At 43.2% G+C, this 24,875-nt stretch overlaps 1 protein-coding gene across 1 annotated transcript in view; it reads left to right on the top strand.

Annotated features, from left to right (window-relative positions):
• The window catches only part of PIK3C2G (phosphatidylinositol-4-phosphate 3-kinase catalytic subunit type 2 gamma), a 276,099-nt gene that overhangs the window by 137,680 nt on the left and 113,544 nt on the right, over positions 1-24,875 (top strand). The window contains exons 18-20 of the mRNA XM_048827594.2: positions 12,411-12,591; positions 20,236-20,343; positions 22,630-22,722. Of these exons, the coding sequence (XP_048683551.2) occupies positions 12,411-12,591; positions 20,236-20,343; positions 22,630-22,722 (382 nt within the window). The remainder of the gene's footprint in view (positions 1-12,410; positions 12,592-20,235; positions 20,344-22,629; positions 22,723-24,875) is intronic.

Raw genomic sequence — 24,875 nt, 5'->3', positions numbered from 1 at the left:
GGATTTTATTAAGAATTCTCAAACTCAGCCCAGGTTAGTCAAAAATTTAGTCAAACTTGTTCCCGCTCCTGAACAAACCCCAGCCAAGTTGCAATTGTCCTACAAACCCGAGGAAACTTAATGTTTCCGACTAAGTTTCAAATCCCCAGAACACAAACCAAAACTTGAAAGTGTGCAGTCCACATGAAATGGGACACTTGTTTGCATGAACCCCTGCAAACCAAAGCTGCAGAGTTTCACATATGCCTAAAATTCCTGCAGTGAGAACTTGTGAGGCTAAGCCTATCATCCTTTGGCCTTGGTATGAGAGGCTAAGCCCTTGGTAAGGAGAGGCAGAGTCTGACCATGAAAATAGCTATGGGCCATTTAAAAACAGCAACAAACAGTTCTCTTACAGGATTTTAAGACAAGTCTCTGTTGTTTCAATTTAGTTGCTGATACCCTCTTCTCTTTAGCAAAGCAAGTTTTTGGTGTGGTGAAGATGGAATGAGGTGAAAGCCAGGATATTATCAAAGAAAATAAATAAATAAATAAAATACAATGCTAAAAAAGTATCGGAACACAAGAAGGAAAGAACAAAAGGGGGAGGAAAGAGGAAGAAAAACAAAACTAAAAGGGAGAAAGGAGAAACAGAACTAGGGAGAAGGCGTATGAAGGTAACAGAAACAGGGCTCTGTACTGTGTAAATTCTGTTCTTATAATCTGCCCCTGACAGACATGCAAAGCACAGACGTGAGCTGACAAGGGCTGGCTTTCATAAACTCCCCTGTTTAATTAGAAGAGAGGAGAGATAGCATCTTTTCTGACGAGAGCTACACAGTAAGGAGAGCTGCAGTCTGAAGAGATTTCTCCCTTCGAAGAGTTGGAATCATGGAGGGAAGAAACAGTGTTACTGGGACTGTAGAGACTCCCTTATTGAAATATCTGACTCACTCACTCTGCTACTCCCTGCAAGCAAATGAGCTTTGCTAGCTACCTGTACATTGTAAAGAACCTTCATGCCCTCCTTTATGTAATTTTCTTTATGGGATGAAATGTCTCCCAAAATTAGATTATTGGCAATCCTGGTCTCTCACTGACCTCTAGTTCACAGTTTTCTATGGCTTGACTGTCTGGACCTCCATGTCTTTAGTAGGTTGTACGGCTTTAGGTCTTATTAGTGTAGCTGTACCAAGGCTTTTGCACATGAGCAGAAGAGTAGCAAAGACCTAGAAAAAGAGAATCAGTATATCACTGAAAGGGTTGCAACAGATTAGCTGGAAGTGTCAAACACTGTCACCATGACTCAGGATCTGTTCCTGCTTCCACTCTTCATGTGTGCTGCACGCCTGAGGAAAAGTCTGAGAGGTCCCTAATGCGCTGCAGGAGACAGATCGTCAAAGGGACTAATAGTGCCCAGGTACATAACTTCAGGGTGCAGAGGAGTTCCTGCTATGCTTCCACCAGGGATATGAAATGACTACTTAGAACTTAGACTTTTCAGTACTACTGTAAGGATAGTGAGATACCATGATTACTACAGTACCTATGGCAGTGAATGCTGAAGATTCGTTATACCGCTTTGTGATGGGGTATACAAATCCCACACTGGGCAACAAGAAGTTAAGGAGCTGCTCTGGGCTCAAGCAGCTCCACCCCATCACATCTGCAAGGCATGCACAGATTGGATGAGGAGCTTAAAAGGGAAGCAGAGCTCATTTTTGGCAGACCAGGGAAGAGAACAGACCTTCAGCTCATGAAAAAAGAGCTGACTGAAGGCAGGAGCTTCCCAGACGACCGCTGCCCAGTGATCCCTCCCTGAGGGAAGGGAAGGCCAGGCCAGATTCTGATATACCTTAAGAGGGAATCATTCCCCTCTATTTCTATTAACTCAATTTATTTGTGTTAATTTCCCTTGCTTTTTGTTCATGGACTACCCTGGGGGGGAGAGACTTTGACCTGGCTGGAATGCCAGGTTGCAGGAAGAGGCAGACCGTGCAGAGACAGAATGACCATCGGCAGGAGACACCCAGTGGGAGGAGAGCTGCTATGCCATGCCTAGCCTCAAGGAGGGGTCAGCACTGCAGTCCATTCACACTCTTTCATGCTCTGTAGACTGTGATCTGATTAGACATCTCTGCCCAATCTCCCTTTTCTATAAGTTGATAGAAGAAGGTTGGGAGGGCCAGGACAGGATGTGGGCAAGCAATTGATCTCATCTCCCATGGGCTCCAGGGATGCAGTGTATCAACAAGATCTCTGGATACATGCAGAAACAGCTGGTATCTTTCTCTCCATGCACTAGGGATTGTGTACTAGTGACAGGAGAGAGCTAGTAACATGGTTAAGCAGATGGTGCAGTCTCCTAATGCTTCAGAGGGATGGTGGAAGTAGAGAGCATACCACATGGGGAAGTAGCTACGGGGATGGGCTCCTGGTGTGCAGGGTTGTGCTAGACCCCTTGCTTTCTTGTGTAAATCCCTCGGTCACCCACACTTAGAAAATGAGGTCCCCGAAAATAAACAGTCTATCTGGACATTTCCTGCTCTGAAGTGTGAATTCCTTTGAATAACATTTGAGCTCATGGTTTCAACCCCCTCAAAACAAACACACACAAACTAACAAAAACACACAGGATGGATCAAACTCTAGGATTGTAAATGACTTTACAGGGTCTTGTTCTGGTTGTATGACTGAAATCTGGTGCTGCCCCTCAGATGAGTGACCCAAGGCCATAATGGCCATCTAGAAAGTTAATTTTACTTTTTTTTTTTTTAAACAGAAGCTTATTCTGTTTTAATGTCAAAAAGTACAGTGTCTTAAAGGAAAGTTAACCAGAGTCCTTTAGTATAAATCAGGTTTAATTCTGTGTCGTTTTTCTGTAAATCCTGATTGTCCTATGCATACAGAACTGTTTAGAATCAGCTCTGTCTCATACATTTTGTTTTATAATGTCATAAAGGATTTTTTGTTCCAACTGTGAAGCTAATAGAAAGTTACAGAAGCTATCCAAAGCCATTTTAGAAGACATGAACTACACAGACAATGGGAGGGGAGAAGTGTTCCACTAAGCACTCTTCCTCTCGGTGGATTACAGTGATGACTGTGGCCCAGATTCAGACACTGTGTAAAGCAGCGCAACCCCATTGGCCTCAGTGGAACTACACAGACTTGCACTAGCATTGAGTTTAGCCTGTTATTTATATGGCTTCAGAGTAGCCACAACCACTCTATGGGTCAAATTCACTGCTAACATATGCAGGCCTCACTCCACCAACGTTGCTGCTGTTGGGTCTGCATATTCTACTGGTGAACTTAGCACCCCCACACATACACTCTCATTCATTACAAGCCTACAGTGCAATTGTACATGAGGAGAAAAGAGTCCTTTCAGATATACCTGGAATGACTGCCTCGTTTCACTACTAATGGTGACCTTTTACAGTGATATGTGGCTTTAGCTCTCAAGCTTACCTGAGTGAGGCATTGCATGACAGTCTGACAATAATGTGGCATTTGCCTCAAGGAGAATGTCCATTTGAAACAAGCACAGAGGCCCGGTCTGGCACTTATATGTTAAGATGTGGGTGGCAATGACATAGTTAGAACCGTTTCTCAGTGAACTCAAAACAATTTTGCTCCATTCATAACCTGTATTCAGCCCTTAAGATGTTAAATGTAACAAACTTGCTACACACTTTTTTGTATTTTGGGTACATTTTGTGCTTTTGTGACGACTCCTGGTTCTGTGGATGAGGAATTGGTTCTTTAGCTTTTAAAGGCTGAGGCCACTCTGCATTTGGAAATGAGCTTGAGTTTCAGAATTCATATTTGGATTGCAGACACCCCATTGTTTAGGAGTGTTATCCCTGGAGTTTTGTCCTGGCACTCTATTAAGATGGGGCCATTAGTGAAATTCGAATCCTGATTCAGCTTCTGAACTCCCCCAAAATTCAGCAGTGCTTGTATGCAGAGTTTGGTTTGGGATAAGTATTGGCTTATTAGTGCAACAATGGTTTGCTGAGATGCTAATTCTGTTCTGTCTGTTTTACTGAGGATTGGTGAAAGGTAACCATTCTCTTGACTGCCAAATAAACTTTGTGTGCCTCAAGCTTAACTATCACATCTAATACCTATTGTGCAACAATGCTACACTGTTAAAAAGTCATTGACGTCTAGGCATCTGTTCTAGGTTATATTTTAAAAGAAATTAGCTTACTATGAATAGAAAGGTCATGACAATTTTAAAGCAAAATTTCAGTGGAAACCGATGTATTTTGTTGGTTAAATATTCAAGATCAATGTTTTGAAACCCAGACAAAAGAGTGCTGCTCTGGCTGAAAACCAGCAAGTGAAACTGCCTGCAGTTTCATCGTCTCACAGCTGTGTGAAGTACCAAAAGTGTACTGTTGCTGTGCACTGTTAAGCGTGTTTCATATTCCACCCCACATGATTTGTCTAAAACATTAACAAAATTAAATATTAAATAAAATTTAAACATTTAAAACATCGAATACATCTGCATTTAGTAGGCAGTCAGCCAAATAGTCTCAACAAGTCACCATTAATTCTCTCCTTTCTCTGTAAAAAGAGGGATGAGGTCTAAAATGAGCCAGACAACCTAGAACACTTTTATGTCACTTCTCTTGTGAGTCCATCAGTTTGTGGATGGTTTAAGTTCTCATTTGAAGCCAGAGAGTTTGTTTTTGAATAACTTTTCAGACATAGAATGGTGCACTGGTGTTTTCCTAAATCTACAGATAATGCCTGATACAGTAGCTCTGAAAGAGAGGAGCTGACCATCTCAGCTGACTCTGAAGCCTAAGGAAAACGAAATACATGCCAATATAAACTTTCATTTCTGGTCACTTTATCAGGAACATCCTGCCTACTTGAGGTAGATAATACAGAAGTTAGAGATGAAAAAAATAGGGATCATATAGTCAATTCACAGTGCATGATGTTCCCCAATATGTTAGATGTTATATGGATCTCAGTGGTATAGACTGTTTATTTTTGTCTTTCTCCTCTGTTGCTCAGCTGGCTACTACTTTTCAATAGCTGTATACAGAATGGTGGAGGGCCACTCTGAGGAGAAGCCACTTTAGTCTCATCTGTTAACTGGTCTTCTCATGGCCTTGTCTTCTACTAATCCAGAATTTTCCTCCCTGTGTGTGTGGTCCCCCCGCCCCTCCCCAATTTATCTTTTCCAGTGTTTTTCCACTTCTGGAAGCATTGCCTAGGAGGTTGGACACCAAACTGTTTTAAGGGGCAGGGGCAAGTCCACAGAGAGAAAAATTTTTATATCCCTGCCTTCCAAAACAAGTGGGTGTGGCTCCCCTTTCCTTCTCTCTGAATTGGCAAAGGGCCACCCCATGAGAAGACCAATTAAAAAGTGAGACAAATTTGGCCTGTTCTAGGCCCATTCTATATGTCTAGAGATACACATATAGATATGTAGGCAGAGGGGTGTGTTTGTAAAGATCTTCAAGAGTCTTTAGAATCTAAAGTTTCTATATAACGTATGCTATGTTGATACCATTATCAAAGGGATTATTCCTGTTATCTTTGGCAGGGTGTGCAGGATTGTAATTAGCTGGAAAGGAACCTTGTGGAATCCAGCCTTCCTTCAGGAGAGAAAAAGGAAAAACTAATAGTATAATCTTAAATATTTTATTTGCAACTGGGTAATTAGTAGCAGTGATTTGCCCACTCTTCCTCACTGCCCTTCACAGATGTGCTGCAGGTATTACATTTCTGTGACTTATTTGTCACATCTCTGATTCTAACGTCTATGAGCAACCTGCAATGGGATTTAACAATACCATATTTAGACCTTGAGCTCATCCCCACTGCTCAACCCCACCCCACGTCCTGACTCTCCTCCGTGCCTCCTAGCAGCCTAAAATATTTTCTCCTGGGTTCTCATTAAAATTCAGATTGCTCTTTCTTTTCTTATGTTTTGTGCATGTGCATATGCCATAGCTTGATGCATTTTGAGAACATCAAAGATATCCCAGAGTTGTGAGTTCAATCCTTGAGGGGGCCATTTAGGGATCTGGGGCAAAAATTGGGGATTGGTCCTGCTTTGAGCAGGGGGTTGGACTAGATGACCTCCTGAAGTCCCTTCCAACCCTGATATTCTATGATTCTATGATATCTTGAGAGTGTTGCAGGACATACCTGTATATACCAAGGTGCGTGCCTCCCTTAGACACAGGGCCCATACCCCTCTGGAGAAACATCCATTTTCCATGCTAACCTATTGACAAATACTGGGGACTGTGTGATGACATCTTTTAAAAGCATTCACTGCTATACTAAGCCTTGGAGTCCTGCAGTAATGTCCTTTCCTTCTCTGACTCTGCCTGCTTCCAGTTGAATAAAACAAAGGATTAGAGAAACAGGAGTAATCTGTATATTTACAACAAAACATGAACAATACCTTGGTCAAAATATTCAAAAGTGACTAGTGATGTTGGGTGCCTTGGTTTTCAAGTGCCCAATCTGGAGCACTTTAAAGGGTTTTCAGAGTATGAGTGCACTCAGGTCTTTTTAAGTTCTCGTCAACTGAGACACCCAAAATCACTCATCACTTTTGAAAATGGAAGTGTTTATCATGTTTTATTGCATATGCATAGAGTATGTGCTGGTATATACAGTGGATATATGGGTAAATACACCAAACCAGCTTATTAAATAGAAACATTAATTTTTCCTTATCACTGCCTAGGGCTCTTAGAAGTTTTACCAACCCTGTCTCACTTATGAACTTCAGGCAAATTGTGTCTCTCTTGTCCCTTATATCCGTTAAGGGCCTGCAACCCCATAGTAGGCTATTTGGGAATTCTTACTCTCTTTACCACATCATTGAACTTCAAGTCAGTGTCCTTCTTCTCTTAGCCTTTTTGTGATATTCCCCAGCCTGTGATCTATTGACAGTGAGTCTAAAACCACCTGTCTTGCTCTGGTCAAAGTCAAGTATCAAAGTAAGAGATCTGGAGATTGGAGAAGAGCCCATCCATAGAAGGAAAGCTTCATCTGTTTTCCTATTGCTGGTCCACAAGACCCCTATGTTCCAGGATTGCTGGCCTGGAATATAAGCAAGATTCCAGGGTTAGTTCTAATATGCAGCATTCTGTAGCAAACGTCAGAGGCTAAATGTGTTTCCTTGCTTCACAATTCCTGACTTTGAGTCATTCTAATTATAGTGCATTCCTATTGGGACAACAGCTATTAGTGTGTCCAGTTGTGTCTTGGAAGTGTCATTCGTGTCTTGATGATTATATTCATCCTGTGATTTCACAGGGCACAGCTGCTCCTATCTCTGCCTGGTTCTCAGACTGCAGTGGAAGTGTGAGGATGTGTGAGCCTGGTGACAGTGAAGACAGAATTGCAATTGCTTATTTGTTCAGTTGCAGAGTAAACACTACAGCAAAACCCAGAATGAGTCATTACATTAAAGGCTGACCTTTGAGATCCACCTTGTTTTGTTTTTATAAAATGAAGATGAAAGTCAAATGTATTAATTCCAATCATTTTGAAAATTAAGGTCAATACAGTGGCTTTTAAAAGCACATCTGTGAGGAGTGAGTGGTAGGGAGTTGCATTGCTTGAGCTGCAGTTCCTGGATGTATTTCGTCAGCAGAGCACTGAGGTGAACAGAATCTCTCTGAAGAGATACGGTAAAGAGGGGCAAACTCCATTTCTGCAACTGCCATGTGCTGAAACTGTGCAGCATGTGTTCTCCTCCAGTACTGGCCTCCAGCTGTTGCAGAAGTGGAAGGAATGATCATGACAGCTGCTCCACCTTCCTGCCCAGCTTGGGCTCACAAAACACAAGTATCAAAATTTTGTCTCTTCCCCTCTCCTCTGTGTTCCTCCCCTCACCTCCGGCCTGTGCATGAGCAGCTGGAATCTGGTCCTAAATCCTTTTTCAACTTAAAAGAAAACATTTGTCAAGTACGTGCGTGTGCTAAGATTATTAGAGTTTAGTTCTCCTGGAGCTTGGCCTTAATGAGAAACTAAAAATGGATCAAATTGGTTGATCTTTCCTATACAGGAAGTTTCTCTATTTAAGATAGAAAAAGTTGCTTTTCCTGGTTCTAATAAATTCCAAACCACGGATTCATTAAAGGAAAGGTATCTCAGTGCTGTGTATTTAAGAAGAACAAAGGTCACTGAATCCCAAAAGGAATATTTCATACAGGAGAAGGTAGCCTTCATAGTTTCTTTAAATTGATACCATAAGAAAAAGGGACAGCTGAATTCATATGATTTATGCTCTCAGGGCTAAATTCAGAAACAAGTGTAAGTGGGTATAAAGAATTCTAAAATGGTATAAGTTATAGTGCTCCAGACCATTCAGCATGCAGATTACACTAATTTAGATACCCTTAGACTCCCTCACATACTATATTTTTCCACATGGCTCCTGCCTCCTTCAGTACCCAGGATGGACCGTGCTCAGGGAATGCGTCAAGGTTGTGTGTATTAAAAGAAGGACCCTTCCTCGTTTGTCGCATTAGTTGGATTGTGTGTACTAGCTGTTGTACTGGGGCAGGGGACTGCAAAGAGATGACAATCTCATAGTTAAGGCAGTTGAATGTTGAGAACAGGATTCTACCTCTGCTGTGGAGTTCCTATGGGATGCTGGGCAAGTTACTAAAACCGGGGTGAAAGTAAGTCAGGACACTTACCAGTATGGGGCTGGGGTGGCTCTGGTCCCCAGAAGGGGCGGGGCCTCGGGTGGAAGGGGCGGGGTTGGGGAGGGGGTCAGCATCCCCCAGCCAGTCCTTTCAGGCCATCTGGCCCACACGGCCAGGGGCTCCCATGTTGGTTTAAAGGCCCCGGGGCTCTGGATGCCACTGCTGTGGCAGCGGTGTCCAGAGCCCCCGGCCCCTTTTAAATTGCCGGCCCCAGGACAGCTGCTCCCTTTGCCTTCCCCCCACACACCCGTCAGTGGCTGGGTGGGAGCAAAATGGGCAGGGACGTTAAAGCACTCCAGGGTCCTTTGCCACGGCAGGGCTTTAACACTGCTGCTCCCACCCCCACCCCCTTCCATCGGTGGCCCTGCTGGTACAGACCCTACCAACAGGGCCCCCGACAGGGGAGGCAAAAGAGGCAGGGACATTAAAGTGGCAGCACTTTAATGTGGGCTGGGTATGGGCCGGGGCCGGTTCTGACCAGTATGCAGTACCAGCTGGTACTGGCTCACTTTCACCTGTTTCTCGTTTTCTGGGTGCTTGACTCGAGACACGTGATTTGAGATTTGCAAAAGTGTTGAGCATTCATAATTGCAACTGAAGTCAATGGGAGCTGTGCTCTGAACAAATAAAGTGCTATAAAATGCAAATTTCTCTGAAAAATCAGGCCTTAGGCATCTCAAATAGGACTTTCGAAATTATCAGACACTTTGGAAATTAATGCCTCTCAGCCTCTGTTCCCAGTTGGTAAAATGGGAATAGAAATACCACCTTACCTCACAGGCATTTTGAAAGATAAATTAATTAATGTTTGTGAAGCACTTACATACTATAGTGATGAGCACCAGAGAAAAACCTCTGAGGAAATAATAATTCTGTCTTACAGAGCAGGATTTGAATAGTGTGCAGTAAATAAGGCCTTTGAACAATGAGGAAAAAACAAAACATTGCATGATAATCAGTGAACAAACACTTATTCTCCTGTGCACTGAATGAAGCAGGTGTCAGGGGCCTGAGCTGAAATGCAGATCTGTTGGCTCCTTGTATCCAATCTTGCGGGCCAGTCAGTCAAGTGATTCTGCAGCCACCCAGCTGGGCTCATTAATCAGGCTAAGGGCTGAGCTGGCTAGCCCCAGGCTGAGTTAAGGGAACTAAAGCCCACAGTTCCTGACAGCAGTTGTTCCGTAGGAAAAAAATAGTATGTAATGATGTAACTAAAGACTGTATCATAGAATCATAGAATATCAGGGTTGGAAGGGACCTCAGGAGATCATCTAATCCAACCCCCCTGCTCAAAGCAGGACCAAGCCCCAGTTTTTGCCCCAGATCCCTAAATGGCCCCCTCAAGGATTGAACTCACAACCCTGGGTTTAGCAGGCCAATGCTCAAACCACTGAGCTATCCCTTCTTCCCCCCCCCCAATGCATATGAGAATGCATATGCATGAGGGAGCCGAAATTAAAGGTTGAACAGCCATCCTTAATGCTGGCATTTCCTAACTTTTAACTGTATATACCTGCAGGAGTATATATTAGCCTGCTTCAGCCCAGTATTGTTACTCACACAAAAGTGATTTACTCTGGTTTTGTGGAAAGGGTGAATTTCACCTCCTGTGAGTTACGTAAGCTAGAAATGACATGTTTGCTTCTTTACATTGCTATAGTTGAGTCAGGTTGAGTCTGCACAACAGCTTGAATTGCGCCAGCAACAGTCATGTTCAAAAAACAGTGATCAAGAACAGTTCTGCTAGAACTGGGCTAGAATGGTTTCGCTGTTCAGCACGGACAGTGATTTTTAAGAAATATCTGTTCCGGTTACAACTGTGGTAAGTCACACTATGGAGTCTAAGGCATAGGTTTTGAACCTCAGCAACTCTAGCTGGCATCGGTCATAATGCACGAGCTGTTAGAGTGAGTGAGGATTGGAACGGAAGCTCTGCCACTAAGAGTGTGGAGTCCGTCTGTATGCTGGAATTCATCTCCCACAAGACAGTGAACTGACAATTCATATTCTCGTTCAACCCAGGATATAATTATTTGTTTGCAATAGACTGTACTAAGAAGTGTTATTTCCAACTTCCGGGGGGAGAGAAGATGACAAACTTACTTCTCGTATCTCCTCTCTTACGTGTCTAGGCATTACTAGCAGAACACTACAGGTACTTTCAGTGTTTGCAGTGCTTACAAACCTGTAAAAATTCAGATTTTTTATGCTATTGGGAAGGTTTGTCAGAAACCAGCAGGTGATATTATTCTGTATTGAATTGTCACTTTCTCTTGGTGGCAGAGGAAGCTCCAGGGGAGCAATTGTCTTCATAAAAGGCAACAAAGAGAACAAAAAAAGTCAGCAGGGAAAAATTCATGAAATCCTTACACTCTACTTTTATTCAGTTAAATCTGAACACAGATTTCAGGCACAACATATATAAATGCTTGGCTGTAGTAGCTTTATTGTAGTACAGTGACAAAAAGGGGCAGAGTTAAGGTGCGTTGGGGAGCCCCAATTTATGTTCTGCCATCTGTGCAATAAAATCTTTTCTCTGCTAATGTGTGTCCTATTAATATGTGTATGCATGTTGTTTCCTTTAACCCTTAAACTTGCTAGGTTTCAGGTGGACAACCTTAGATAACTAAAGCTGTTCTTAGGGTTCAGTGGCCAGGTCAGCTGGGGAAGTTATTTTGGGGATCAGGCAGGATTACTGGCAGAATGGGATGTTTTGGGGGTGGGGTTGTGGGAGGATCATGAGGCTGGGAGTGGTCTAATGCTGCTTATAGAGGGGTAGAAGAACAAAACAGGAGATGGGCAGAAAGCTGATGACAAATGAGCTCTATATCTACACAGGCTGAAAAAAAGAAGACTTTTTTTTTCAGTTGAACTAGCATACACCAAGACCAGCTCAAATGATCTTAAAGGTGTTGAACTGTCTCTACTTGGATGTTAAAGGTGAAGGGGCATAGGGGTTTCCAATTGAGTTAAATAAATTCAATTGCAAAAAGCATATTTTTCCCCATGTGGACAGGGCTGTGGATGGAGAAGAAAATTGGATGAGGCTCAAAAGATTAATATACCTGTTACGCTACCCCACCCCCTAGTCAAGACATGTTGATGATGACTCGTCATAAAACTTCCCCAAAGTTCGTCAGAATCAGAACTGGGTTTTTAGTCTGGATCCACCTCTGACAAAGAAGAGATGGATGCAGTGGATGCACTTAAAAAGTTAACTCAGGGTTTAGAGGTTTTATGGATTTCAGGAATATTCCTGCACTTAAAAATGGTGAATACAGCTGAAACTGGTAGCACCTTTAAGACCACGATGAACTTTTAAAATGTATCCGCTGTATGCAAAGTCTGTTTGTGCACATGTGAAGTTGCTGGGGTGGGTATTGTGTGTGTATATGTATAAAACTGAACAAAAGAAAGTAGAAAATACATTCTTCTGACAAATGTTTCTTTTAGAAATAAGAAGCAAGTGCAGAAACTGCTCTGTGGATGGCAATAAGAAATAGCAGGTTCCTATCGATTTTACACTCTTGGAATCTCATTAGTTATCAGATGAGACTTGACTACTGCCAACAAATAAACAACATTTTTTCCATTCTCTCCTGTTAAACTGCCCAAAGCCACCAAATACAGATTAGTCTGGAGTATGTCCATTGTTCTTGTTAGAGGTGGTATAAAAAAACATCAGTTTTAGGTACACAACTTTTTTCTCCCTCCTCCCTTCAGGCTTTTAAAGGATGCACAGAATGAAGCTCATTTCAAAAGCTGGTATCAGAAACTACTAGCTGCTGTCCAATTCTGCGCAGGAAAAACCTTAAATGATGAGTTTTCTAAGGAGAGGAAACTTATCAAAATTCTGGGAGATGTTGCTGAAAAAGTCAAGGCTGCCAGCGACCCCAAAAAACAGGTTTGTTAAGACTTTTTTTTCCTTTGCCTCTGTTTTGTACAAATAACTTTTAATTTTGAAGCGATAGCATCTATCTCCAAAATTGCCCTTTGTTATAGTAAATAGCTCCATATTTTGAATAAAAAGTCCCCCAAAGTTTGTGCTATTCTGCACTCATGTACACATTTATTGGTTTGTTTCTTTTTGTGGGAGGAATGTAAACTCTGCCCTCTAATTAGTAAATCCCAAGTAAATATGCGTAAATCCCAAGGCTAAGCTTCTTAATCGTATACAGTGGGTACCATTCCAATCTTCCAGTTTGCCTTGGAAAAGCAGATAAACACCTCAGCATTTGTGGCAGTCTATATACTTAGCATAGTGGTCACCAAGAATCCTATAATAATGTAAAAAGAAAAGGAGTACTTGTGGCACCTTAGAGACTAACCAATTTATTTGAGCATAAGCTTTCGTGAGCTACAGCTCACTTCATCGGATGCATACGGTGGAAACTGCAGAAGACATTATATACACAGAGACCATGAAACAATACCTCCTCCCACCCCACTCTCCTGCTGGTAATAGCTTATCTAAAGTGATCACTCTCCTTACAATGTGTATGATAATCAAGGTGGGCCATTTCCAGCACAAATCCAGGTTTTCTCACCCCCTCCCCCTTTCCAAAAACCACACACACAAACTCACTCTCCTGCTGGTTTGAGTTTGTGTGTGTGGTTTTTGGAAAAAAAAAGGGGGGGGGGTGAGAAAACCTGGATTTGTGCTGGAAATGGCCCACCTTGATTATCATACACATTGTAAGGAGAGTGATCACTTTAGATAAGCTATTACCAGCAGGAGAGTGGGGTGGGAGGAGGTATTGTTTCATGGTCTCTGTGTGTATATAATGTCTTCTGCAGTTTCCACAGTATGCATCCAATGAAGTGAGCTGTAACTCACAAAAGCTTATGCTCAAATAAATTGGTTAGTCTCTAAGGTGCCACAAGTACTCCTTTTCTTTTTGCGGATACAGACTAACACGGCTGCTACTCTGAAACCTGTCATAATGTAAGTATTTGTAAAGGCACAGCCACAACTGTCAACTATTTTTAATGAGCTGTAATACCTGAGCCACAGTTAATGTCTTTGGTCCATATTCATATCAAAATATCCATAACCTTTTGAGCCACATCACTAAATGTGGCCAAGGATGATGTCTCCAACATCCATCAATCTATTAACCCCAGATAAAGCCCAAACCTCTTCTGAAAATGTTTACCTTTTGAACTTAGTTTGCTTATAGCAGGGAGATCTCAAGACTCTAGTGCAGCAGTTCTCAAACTTTAGCAACCCAAGGACCCCCGTTTTGATGTAAAATTTTCAGCCCCCCCCACCACCTCCAAACCTCCCCACTCAGGCCTTGCCCTGCCCCTTCTCCAAGGCCCCATCCCCTGATCACTCCATCTACCCTCCCTCCATCGCTCGCTCTCCCCCCGCACCCTTACACACTTTCACCAGGTTGGGGCACAGGGTTGAGATTCAGAAGAGGGTGTGGGCTCTGGGAGAGTTTGGGTGCAGGAGGGGGTGCGGGCTCTGAGAGGAAGTTTGGGTGCAGGCCCTGGGAGGGAGTTTGTGTGTGGGAGGAGGTGAGGGGGATGGGTTCTGGGAGGGAGTTTGGGTGCGGGCTCTGGACTGGGGCAGCGGGTAGCAGTGTGGGAGTGGGTGAGAGCTCCAGCTGGGCTGTGCTTACCTCTGGCTGCTCCCAAAAGAGACTGAGGGGAACAGGGGGTCTCTGTGCACTGCCTCTGCCCGCAGGCACCACCCCTGCAGCTCCGATTGGCTGCAGTTTCTGGAGTCAGCACTCACGATGGGGGCAGCGTGCAAAGACCCCTTGTTCCCCAGGGCCTCAGGGACATGCTGGCAGCTTCTGGGAGCGGCACAGAGCCAGGGCAGGTAGGAAGCCTGCCTTAGCCCCACTGCACTGCCAGACGTCTAGCTTGCAGGAGGCACTGGGCGGGAGAGGGAGGAGTTGAGGGGGAGGAGTTGATCAGCAGGGCCTGCAGACTCCCATGGAAACCCTCAGGGGCTTGCGGACCCCAGTTTGAGACACGCTCCTCTAGTATTTAGTGTCTCTTTACAAGTTTAATGTTAGATTTCTGGGAGATGCTAAGTGCTTCCTTTGAGATGCTGAGCATTCTCAATTCTCAACAAAGCCAATGGGAGCGGAGAGTATTTAACATCTCAAAGAAGGCACTGCCCACATCACACCTATTAATAGATAGAAGATGTATCCCCTGTTCCAAAGGGCTTGGATACTTCTCCTCCAACATATGCAGTTTGCATGAAGCTCAGGCACATTCTAACTTTAGCCCACGTGGTTACTGAAGTAGCCATTATTGTTACTTAGCTGACGGCTAAACTCTTTCTTGCTGAGATCTCAACTAGACAGACCAGAGAGCCAAATAAAGTTAAGACCTATCACTGCATGTTGTCAGAGTCTGGACTCTGTTTTGCCTCTACTAAGGACTCAAGGATTTTAAAAAGAGAGAGAAAACTTAGAGTCATAGATTTTGAGATCAGAAAGGACCATCGTGATCATCTAGTCTGAGCTCCTGCACAGTGCAGGCCACAGAACTTCACCCACCCACTCCTATAATAGACCGCAACCTCTGGCTGAGTTACTGAAGTCCTCAAATCATGGTTTAAAGACATCAAGTTATAGAGAATTCACCATTTACTCTAATTTAAACGTGCAAGGGACTCATGCCCTGGGCTGCAGAGGAAGGTTAAAAAAAATATCCCAGGGTCTCTGCTAATCTGATCTGCAGGAAAATTCCTTTCCAACCCCAGATATGCTGATCAGTTAGACCCTGAGCATGTGGGCAAGACCCACCAGCTAGACCCCTGGGAAAGAATTCTCTGTTGTAACTCAGAGCCTTCCCCATCTAGTGTCCCATCACCGGCCATTGGAGATATTTGCTGCTAGCAGTTGCAGATCAGTTACATGTCATTGTAGGCAGTCTCATCATACCATCCCCTCCATACATTTATCAAGATCAGTCTTGAAGCCAGTTTTTCCCCCACTGCTCCTAGGGAGGCTGCTCCAGAACTTCACTCCTCTATCTTCGCCTAATTTCAAGCCTAAACTTGCTGATGGCCAGTTTATATCCATTTGTTCTTGTGTCTACATTGGCGCTTAACTTCAGTAATTTCTCTCCCTCCCTGGTATTTATCCCTCTGATGTATTTATAGAGAGCAATCCTATCTCCTCTCAGCCTTCTTTTGGTTATGCTAAACAAGCCAAGCTCTTTGAGTCTCCTCTCATAAGATTGGTATTCAATTGCTCGGATCATCCTAGTAGCCCTTCTCCGCACCTGTTCCATCTTTCTTCAATTTGGAAGACCAGAACAGCATACAATATTCCAGATGAGGTCTCACCAGTACTTTGAATAATGGTACTAACATTTCCCTAACTCTACCGGAAATACCTCGCCTGATGCATCCTAGGACTGCATTAGCCGTTTTTCACAGCCTTTTTCACAGCCGTTTCACATTGTCATCTTGTGATCAACCAATACACCCAGGTCTTTCTCCTCCTCTGTCACTTCCCACTGATACGTCCCCACCTTATAGCAAAAATTCTTGTTGTTCGTCCCTAAAAGCATGATCTTGCACTATTAAATTTCATCCCATTTCTGTTACTCCAGTTTTGAGATCATCTTGTCTGATATTCCTGGTCTCGTCTGTATTGGCAATTCCTCCCAACTTTGTGTCAACCTCAGTTTTATTAGCACACTCCCACTTTTTGTGCCAAGGTTATTAATAAAATGTTAAATAAGATTAGTTCCAAGACCAGTCCCTGAGGAACTCAACTAGTAACTTCCCTCCAGCATGTCAGTTCACCTTTCAGTGTGACCCATTATTGTTTCTGCTTTAACTGGTTCCTTATACACCTTTCAATTCTTATATTAATCCCCATCTTCTCCAATTTAACTAATAATTTCCCATGTGGAACTGTAGCAAATGCCTTACTGAAATCCAGGTAGATTAGATCTACTACATTTCCTTTGTCTAAAAAAATCAGTTATCTTCTCAAAGGAGGAGGTCAGGTTTGTCTGGCACAATCTATCTTTTGTAAAACCATTTTGTATTTTATCCCAATTCCTGTTTACCTCTATGTCCTTAACTACTTTCTCTTTCTAAATTTGTTCCAAGACCTTGCATGCTATTGAGGTCAAACTAGCCAGGCCTATAGTTTCCCAGATCTATTTTTTTTTTCCTTTTCTTAAAAATAGGAACTATATTAGCAGTTCTCCAGTCATAGGATATGACCCCCAAGTATACAGATTCATTAAAAATCCTTGCTATTGGTCTTGCGATTTCATGTGCCAGTTCCTTTAATACGTTTGGATGGAGATTTTCCAGGCCCACCAATGTAGTCTGATTAAGCTGTTTGAGTTTGAATTCCACCTCGGCTGTGGTAATTTCTACTTCCGTATCCTCATTGCCATGAGGCACCCTGCCACTACCCCTAAACTCTTCAGTAGCCTCATTAAAAACTGAGACAAGGTATTTGTTTAGGTTTTGGGCCATCCCTAGGTAATCTTTAATCTCCACTCCATCCTCCGTGCTTAGTGGTCCCACTTCTTCTTTCCTTCTTATTTATATGGTTACAGAACCTTTTACTATTGGTTTTAATTCCCTTTGTAAGATCCAACTCTGCTTGGCTTTTGCTAGTTCTCACTTTATCCCTACACTTTCCGACCTCCAAGAGGTAGCTTTCCTTGCTGATCCTTCCCATCTTCCATTCCTTGTAGGCTTTCTGCTTTCTCTTAATCACCTATTTGAGATGCTTGCTCATCCAGCTTGGTCTGCAACCCTTCCCTAAGTATTGTTTCCCCTTGCTTGGGATGCAGGCTTCAGACAGCTTCGGCAGCTTTTACTTAAAGTAATTCCAAGCCTCCTCCACATTCAGATCCAGGCCACTTCCCTAACTAATTGCCTTAATTTTTAAAGCTAACCCTTTTGAAATCAAGGACCCTACTTGCAGATCTATTTTTTGTTTATCCTTCCATTTAGTTTAAAATGTATTAGCTCATGATCACTCGAACCAAGTTTGTCCCCTACAACCAGTTCTTGTATGAGGTCCTCACTACTCACCAAAACCAAATCTAAAATGGAATCATCTCCTGTTGGTTCAGCAACTATTTGGGGAAGAAATCTGTCAGCTATCACATTCAGGAAAATCTGGGCCCTACTATTAGTAGTAGCACTTGTCCTCCAATCTATATGTGGAAAGTTAAAGTGTCATATAATCACACAATTCCCAGTAGTATTTATTTAATTAAAAACATTAGAGGTCTCTTTCCATATCCAAATCAGATCCTGGGAATCTGTAGCACACCCCAAGCGCTATCCCAGGAGAACCACTAGTAGCTTTCTTCCCCAAAGTGATTTTGGCCCAAACAGACACTGTCTTATCAATTCTATCACTTCCAAATTCTTTACAGTCTACCTCATCATTGATATACAAGGCTACCCTACCACCTTTGCCTTTTTCTGTCTTTCCTAAACAGCACATACCCTTCAATACCTGTACTCCTGTCATGACTACTATTCCACCACGTTTCTGTTAGCCCCATAATATCTGGTTTCAGTTCTTACACCAGTAGCTCTAGTTCCTCCATTTTCTTACCCAGGCTCCTTACATTGGTGTACAAACATCTTAATTGTTGCTGCTTTGCTTCACCCACGTTCCTTGCCCAATTGGGTACAGTCATTCTACTGCCAGTGTCACCTATTTGACTGGTTTCCGCACTGTCCTTCCTCTTAATGTCCATTCTCCATTACTGTTTCCTTTCTTACTTGATTTTCCTCCCTTTCAATGTTAGAATCAGGCCTGGAGATTACATGAGCATTTCCCAACCATCTCCCCTGAACTCCTACTTTAAAGCTCCTTTAGTCAGTTGTGCCAGTCTCCATCCCAGAAGTCTATTTCCCTCCCTAGTCAGGTGGATTCCATCCCATTAATGCCTCCCAGTGGTCAGACATCCCAAAGTCCTCCTTATAGCACCACTGCCTGAGTCATCTGTTGATCATCATAATCTTGTCCTGCCTTCATTCTCCTCCTCTAGGGACAGGCAGAATCCCACTGAAGATGACCTGAGCCTTCATTTCCTTAAGCGTCTTCCCCAGCCTGGCGATTCTCCCTTGATATGTTCCAGCTAGAATCTAACAGTATCATTTGTTCCCACATGAAGGACTATCAGTGGATTCTTTCCTACTCCCATTAGGATCCTCTTCAGCTTCAGGTCCACATCCTGTATCTAAGCTCCTGGAAGACAGCACACCCTTCTGTTCTCTGGATCAGCTCTGGTGACAGGCCTGTCTGTTTTTCTTAGCTGGAAGTCACCAGTCACGTAGGCCTGCCTTTTCCTTGTGATGGTGTGATTCTCCAGCGTTTCTCCTGTTCTTTCTGGCTGAGAGTCCTTTTGTCTTTTATTTTCCCTTGAAATCTTCTGCGAGTCTTCCTGTATCCTCCTGGGACTCTGAACTCTGGGTATCTCCATTGGCTCTTCCCCTCTTCCTGTAGGACTAGCTGCTCTTCTTTCTTCCTTGTCCTCCCTCCTTCAGTTACAGCCTGCTCTGCCCCTTCTTCTTTTTCCAACTCAGCAAACCTGTTCCCTTTAACTAGCCGGTCTTTTCCTCGGCTTGATTCTCGTAGCCACATGCTTCCACTGGCCACTTTCCTCAGCCAGAAGTCTTCCCCACCGAGTTCTTCAGTCCAGCTTTCATTTTCCCTTCAGCCTCCATTTTCCTTTGTTCCATCATTTGCTCAAATCCCCTTTGAAACTCAACCATAGTTTTCACCTGCATCTCCAAGCTTTGGATCTTCTCATCCATCAGTACTATCAGGCAGCACTTCATACAAATGAAGCACTTTTCAGGTACCTTGCTCCAGGATCATGTACATTCTGTAGCTTCCACATCCCTGGTCATCTTCATTGTCTCTTCCAGTGCTTGGGTCACTGCCACTGCTGCCTCTGTGTCTGTCTTAGCCTTCCCACCTAAAATCCTGCCAAGGAAAAAGAAAACAAAAACAAAAACCAAAACCAAAACAAAACCAGAATGTCCCACTTAAACAAACTTCGAAGAAAAAGACACAATGATTTGGCAGAGCGAAAGAGAGTGTGTGCCATTGTAAGAAGAAAGCAGTAGATGTGTGTGACACCTTTTTGGTACATCAGCTAGACCTCAGAGACCAATCAAGAGGCTGTAAAGCCAGAAAAACCCAAACCTTGTAATTGGCATACCCACACTTAGCAAGGGGAGGCAAGGCAACAGTCCTGAAGCAATAAACCACCCATTGTGAACTTGGTTAGAGAAAAATGTCATAAGAAAAAAATGCTATTCAGAACAACAGGGGCGTAGCTAAAAAGCCCCCAAGGAGGACACTGTAGACAACAAGGACACAGACGCAGACCATGATCACAATTCTTAGTCTCAGTTACTGCACACTGGTGCCATCCCATTAACTCTTATGAGGCTGCATTGATATTACTAAGACCAGAAATTTGATTCACTATCTTATTAAAATATAGCAAGAGAGTTGGCAATTAAAAAACTGCTGTGATGTTGTTTCAAGTTGTCATAATGATTGATCTCTCACAGGAGGTGCTAAAGATAGAAATCAACAAACTTAAGCAGTTCTTCCATGAGGTAAATGTTTGCCGGCTTCCCCTGAATCCTGCACTTGTTGTACGAGGCATAGATGCAGATGTAAGTCCATTTTACTCTATAGAGTATTTTATTTTTAGAGTAATGAGTACTAGTGAATGAACTGTTGTATGAACTAGGTCATGATCCTGCAAATCTTTACTTATGAGTATCCCCTTTAACGGTCGGCATTAGACAGGGGTCACATAGGCAGCCATTCACAGGACTGATATTTTTAGCGATGTCTTCAGCCCAGCTAGGGGGAGAGGTGGTATTTGCCGATTTAAGTGTCTCTCTCTCCCCTTACAACATCAGCGTGGCAACAGAGACTCCAAATTGTGACTAGCATGGTTCCAGCCCAGCTTTTCTCAAAGCAGCTTTTGAGGGGAATGGGGTATCTGCTTCTTTAAAAGTGCCCCCTGAAGCAACAGCTGGTTGCTGCCACACCAGTGCAGATTCTTGCTGGCAGCTTTTCCTCCCTGAACCTGACAGCTTTCGGAGATGAGGGGTGCTTAGCTGTAGCACTGGCCCTCCTCCCATTGAACCTGTGAGATTTTGCATGGTAAATGTTTGCAGACTCAGCCGCCTGTGCTTACCTGTGCAAGTTATCCTTATTAAAAACTACTGCTGAATGGAGGAAACTTGTGTATTGTTTCATATGTTTGACTTCATTGACCAGACTGCCAGGACTGTGTCATTCATGTTTTATCAACATTATGACATACAAATGTTACACCAGAGGATTCAGTGTTGTTGGGAGAAGATGTACCCAGCCACAAGGAAAATATAATATGTACAGGTCTGAGGGGCTTTTAAAGTTATAGCTCTATAATTACAGCACTTTGCGCTGTAATTTTGCTCTGTGGCCCATAACCCACAATGGACCTGATCGTGAGAGGAGCCGAGCCCTTCAACCTTCTTTGACCTGTGGCTCTCCCAGTAATGGCTCTTCAGACTTGATGAGAACTGAAGCTTCTTAGAACCCTGCTGGACTGGGCCAATTGTGGAAGACTTAAAATCAGAAGAATTTTGAAGCTTACTCTTTCTCACTGCTTTCAGATTTTCTGAGAATAATGACTATTGGGGAGGACTCTAACTATCCAACTAAGCTATGGATACCACACTAGATTGGCTTGACTAACATTAAATCTTGATTGATGTATGTGTATGTATTCATTTTCTTATATCAGTTGTTCTTTGTCTGCAGCCACTAGACTGAAATGCATGTTATATTTCATGAACTCTAACATTTTTAGAATACTCCTAATAATCAAACCATAATTCATTTCAGCATTGTCTACTGATTAAACTAAGAGTCAAGCCTCCAGGATCCTTTTCCAGCTCAACCACTGGTGCATTATCGTACATTAACCGGTGGCAAAATCTTTCAGTCACTCTGAGTGAAATCCTTGCCCCACTGAAGAAAAACTCCTGTTGATTTCAGTGCAGTTAGGATTTCACCATCTGTGCCTCAAATTTATTCATCTGTTACATAGTATAATATATAGTTCTCAAACTTCACATGCGTGTACAGAGGCTTAAGTAATGTTTCTAATATACTTTGAGATCCCTGGATGAAAGGCAATATATAGCTGTCTATATTATAATTTTTCTTCAAATTTTCCACCCTTGCATACACCCAGTGCTGATTTTAATGGGAGCTGTGGGGTGCTTATTATTTCTGAAAAGCAGGCCATTGCTTTGTCTTTCTCAGTTTTTCTCTTTTTATAGTGGTGGTGATAATACTCACCTAACTCACAGGGGTTTTCAAAGCTTAGTTCATTAATGGTTTTAAAAGCCTTTTGAGGTCTTCAGGTGGAAGGCGCTATATGATGCCAACAGTTAAGGTTTAAGATAGGCTCCAAATAATGTAGATTATGATGATTGGAATTTGCTGCACTCCTCACCCAGGCTTAGAGACCCATTAAAATTAATGGGTGATTTGCCTCCATAAGGATTGCAGGATCAGGCTACCCACTGACAAAATAAGACCAAAAAAAAAAAATCTTTAGATCGCAGTGTTCACAAATGCATTGCAGCTTTTGATTGGGTCTGCCTTGCATCACTTTGGTCTTTCCAGTCCCAGCCAAAATGTAGCACTGAATGACCTGGGGAAAATAAAAAATAAGTTTGAACATGATGGTAGAGATGGGCAAAGTGTCAAAGGAAGCAGAGATTCTTCTTTTCTGAACCAGTTCAACAATCTCTAATATCAAGGACTATTATTTTTGTTACCTGTGCTGCTGATAAATATTTCAAGACGTCACATCTTCTCAGGGAAATGTTCTACTGCTTTTAGCCTATAATACACTATATTTAATTTTATGTCTGTATTGTTTTTTTCTAAAGGCATGTTCATATTTCACGTCCAATGCTTTTCCATTGAAAATCTCCTTCATCAATACAGATACACTTAGTAGAAACATCAATGTTATTTTTAAGGTAGGTTATTCATACAACTAACCCCCAGTTCATTTTGTATACAAAATGTTAATTTAATACTCATTGAAAAAGAAACCTTCAGATCTTGTGCCTGAGGTGTTTGATTTGGCTGTGCTGCTCAGTTTTCATAATCCTATTTGATGCTAGATGTTTAAATACAATATATTAAGGAAATATATTAAAGCATCCAAAGTTTTGATTGGTAGAAAATCAAATGCATTCTAGGAAAACAATGTGTGCTTTTAACTCAGTGGAGCCCACCAGGCTAAACAATAAAGGATAACATAGTGTATTTACCTTCTTGAGGTCTAAGGACAAAGTCCAGAGAAATGACTGTTCAAGGAAAGGACTTTATTGTACAGTAGCCCTGTCTAGCAGATAAAATACTACCGTTCTAAAGGTTACATTCAGCACAAAACATATAGGACTCAATTCTGGCTCTCCAAGTCAGAGTCAATGTGATGGAGTAGAGGTGCCAAGTGATCAGCCCATTCCCATCATGTGGCATGGCCCCTTAAGATTTGGAAAGGTCTGACGTATATACAACAACTCAGGAGATAGTTAGAGAGAGGAACTAGTCCTGGGAATGAGTGGTGCTTGGGAGGAAATCCTGTCCCTGTGTCTTTAAAGGCCGGGGGCCAGGAGCCTTGCAAAGAGTCAAGAGAGAGGCTCCCTTCTCACCCAACCAACTGGGTTTTAGGAAAGGGACTGGCACAAAAGCTACCTCCTCCCTCATGTTATAGCAGGGCTACCACTAGCAGGAGAAGGCAGCCTGCTGAACACGCTGCACCTGATGACTAACTGGGGGGAAAGGGCCAGCTGAGGGAGAAGCTGGCTAAGGGTGGTAGTGGGGGAGCGCAGGGAGCCTAGCCCTTCCCCCCTGCCCTTAGCCCCTGACCAAAGCTGGGTGGCATAACAGCACACCCCCTTCCCTGCTGGCATGATGAGGGGTGGCTGGGCCAAATTTGAATGGCCTTGCAACTCTGTGTGCCTGCTTGGGCCCTCTGCTGTCTCAGTCCTTCTGGCACCCATGGATGTCAGGCACTCCCAGTCCCCAGGAAAAAAACAGAGTAGGGCTGCGTGCAAGAGGGATATCTCAGAGCTGGGGGCAGATCAATGTGGGGGGAAGAGCACTGGGCTGGGTGTGGGGAGCACGAGCAGAGTTGTTGTGGAGCTGGATGTAAGAGGGAGAGCACGGATCTGGGTGCCAAGGCAGCATGAGACTGCTCAGGACTGAGTATTGGGAAGCGGCAGGGGGTGGAGGCGAGGTGTGGGACTGGATTCAGGGCAGTGGAGGGAGAGCTCTGGATTCCCACCTTAGGAAAATTCTGGTTTCATCCCTGAGAGAGAGAGGGAGTACATGTTTTGAACCAATCTAGTCAAGGTAATTGATTGAAAGAACCTTGAATGGTTGCTAAGTGCAACGTACCTGTAGGACCATGAGCGGCCACAAGGGCCGTGCTGGAGAGCTCTGCCCCATGACAATCATGTTGTGGAATGATAGAGGAGGTACACCACCTCAATAATGGGATGGATTCATCGCTGGAGTAACTCTATTGTTGTATTTGGAATTAAGCCGAGGATGGTCATGTTTCCATACACAAAGAGAAAAAACATATGCCTTCAGTCTAAAATTACTTCTGTTTCAGATTAAGAGAAACAACAATGCATCCAATGAAGTGAGCTGTAGCTCACGAAAGCTTATGCTCAAATAAATTGGTTAGTCTCTAAGGTGCCACAAATCCTCCTTTTCTTTTTGCGAATACAGACTAACACGGCTGCTACTCTGAAACAGTAGGAAAGCCTCCTTGAGAAAGCATGATATGTGTGTGTGTGAGAGCTCTCTGTATAGACCACAGCAACCTGAAGAGCACAAAATGGTTGCTGCCTCCAAAGATTTAAGGGGTAGTTCTTAGAAGTTAGAAGGTGCCGTAGTTAGAAAACAGAAGCCTACAAATTTCATGCTACAGACCCCACCTGGGTGAAATTTGCATTTTATGCACATATGGCCCAGGAACAGGAATATCATTTCTGGCCACACTGGAGGAAGCACACTCATCTTCCTTTGTTACCTTTTGAAAAGGTGTGTACCTGGCATTACTTACATAACAAACCAGGGGCTTAAAGTGGAAGGAGAGGCAGATGCCTCGTCA

This window comes from Caretta caretta, chromosome 1 (assembly GCF_965140235.1).
Source record: "Caretta caretta isolate rCarCar2 chromosome 1, rCarCar1.hap1, whole genome shotgun sequence".
NCBI classification, from domain to species: Eukaryota; Metazoa; Chordata; order Testudines; family Cheloniidae; genus Caretta; species Caretta caretta.
This window is presented reverse-complemented; position numbering and strand designations above follow the sequence as displayed.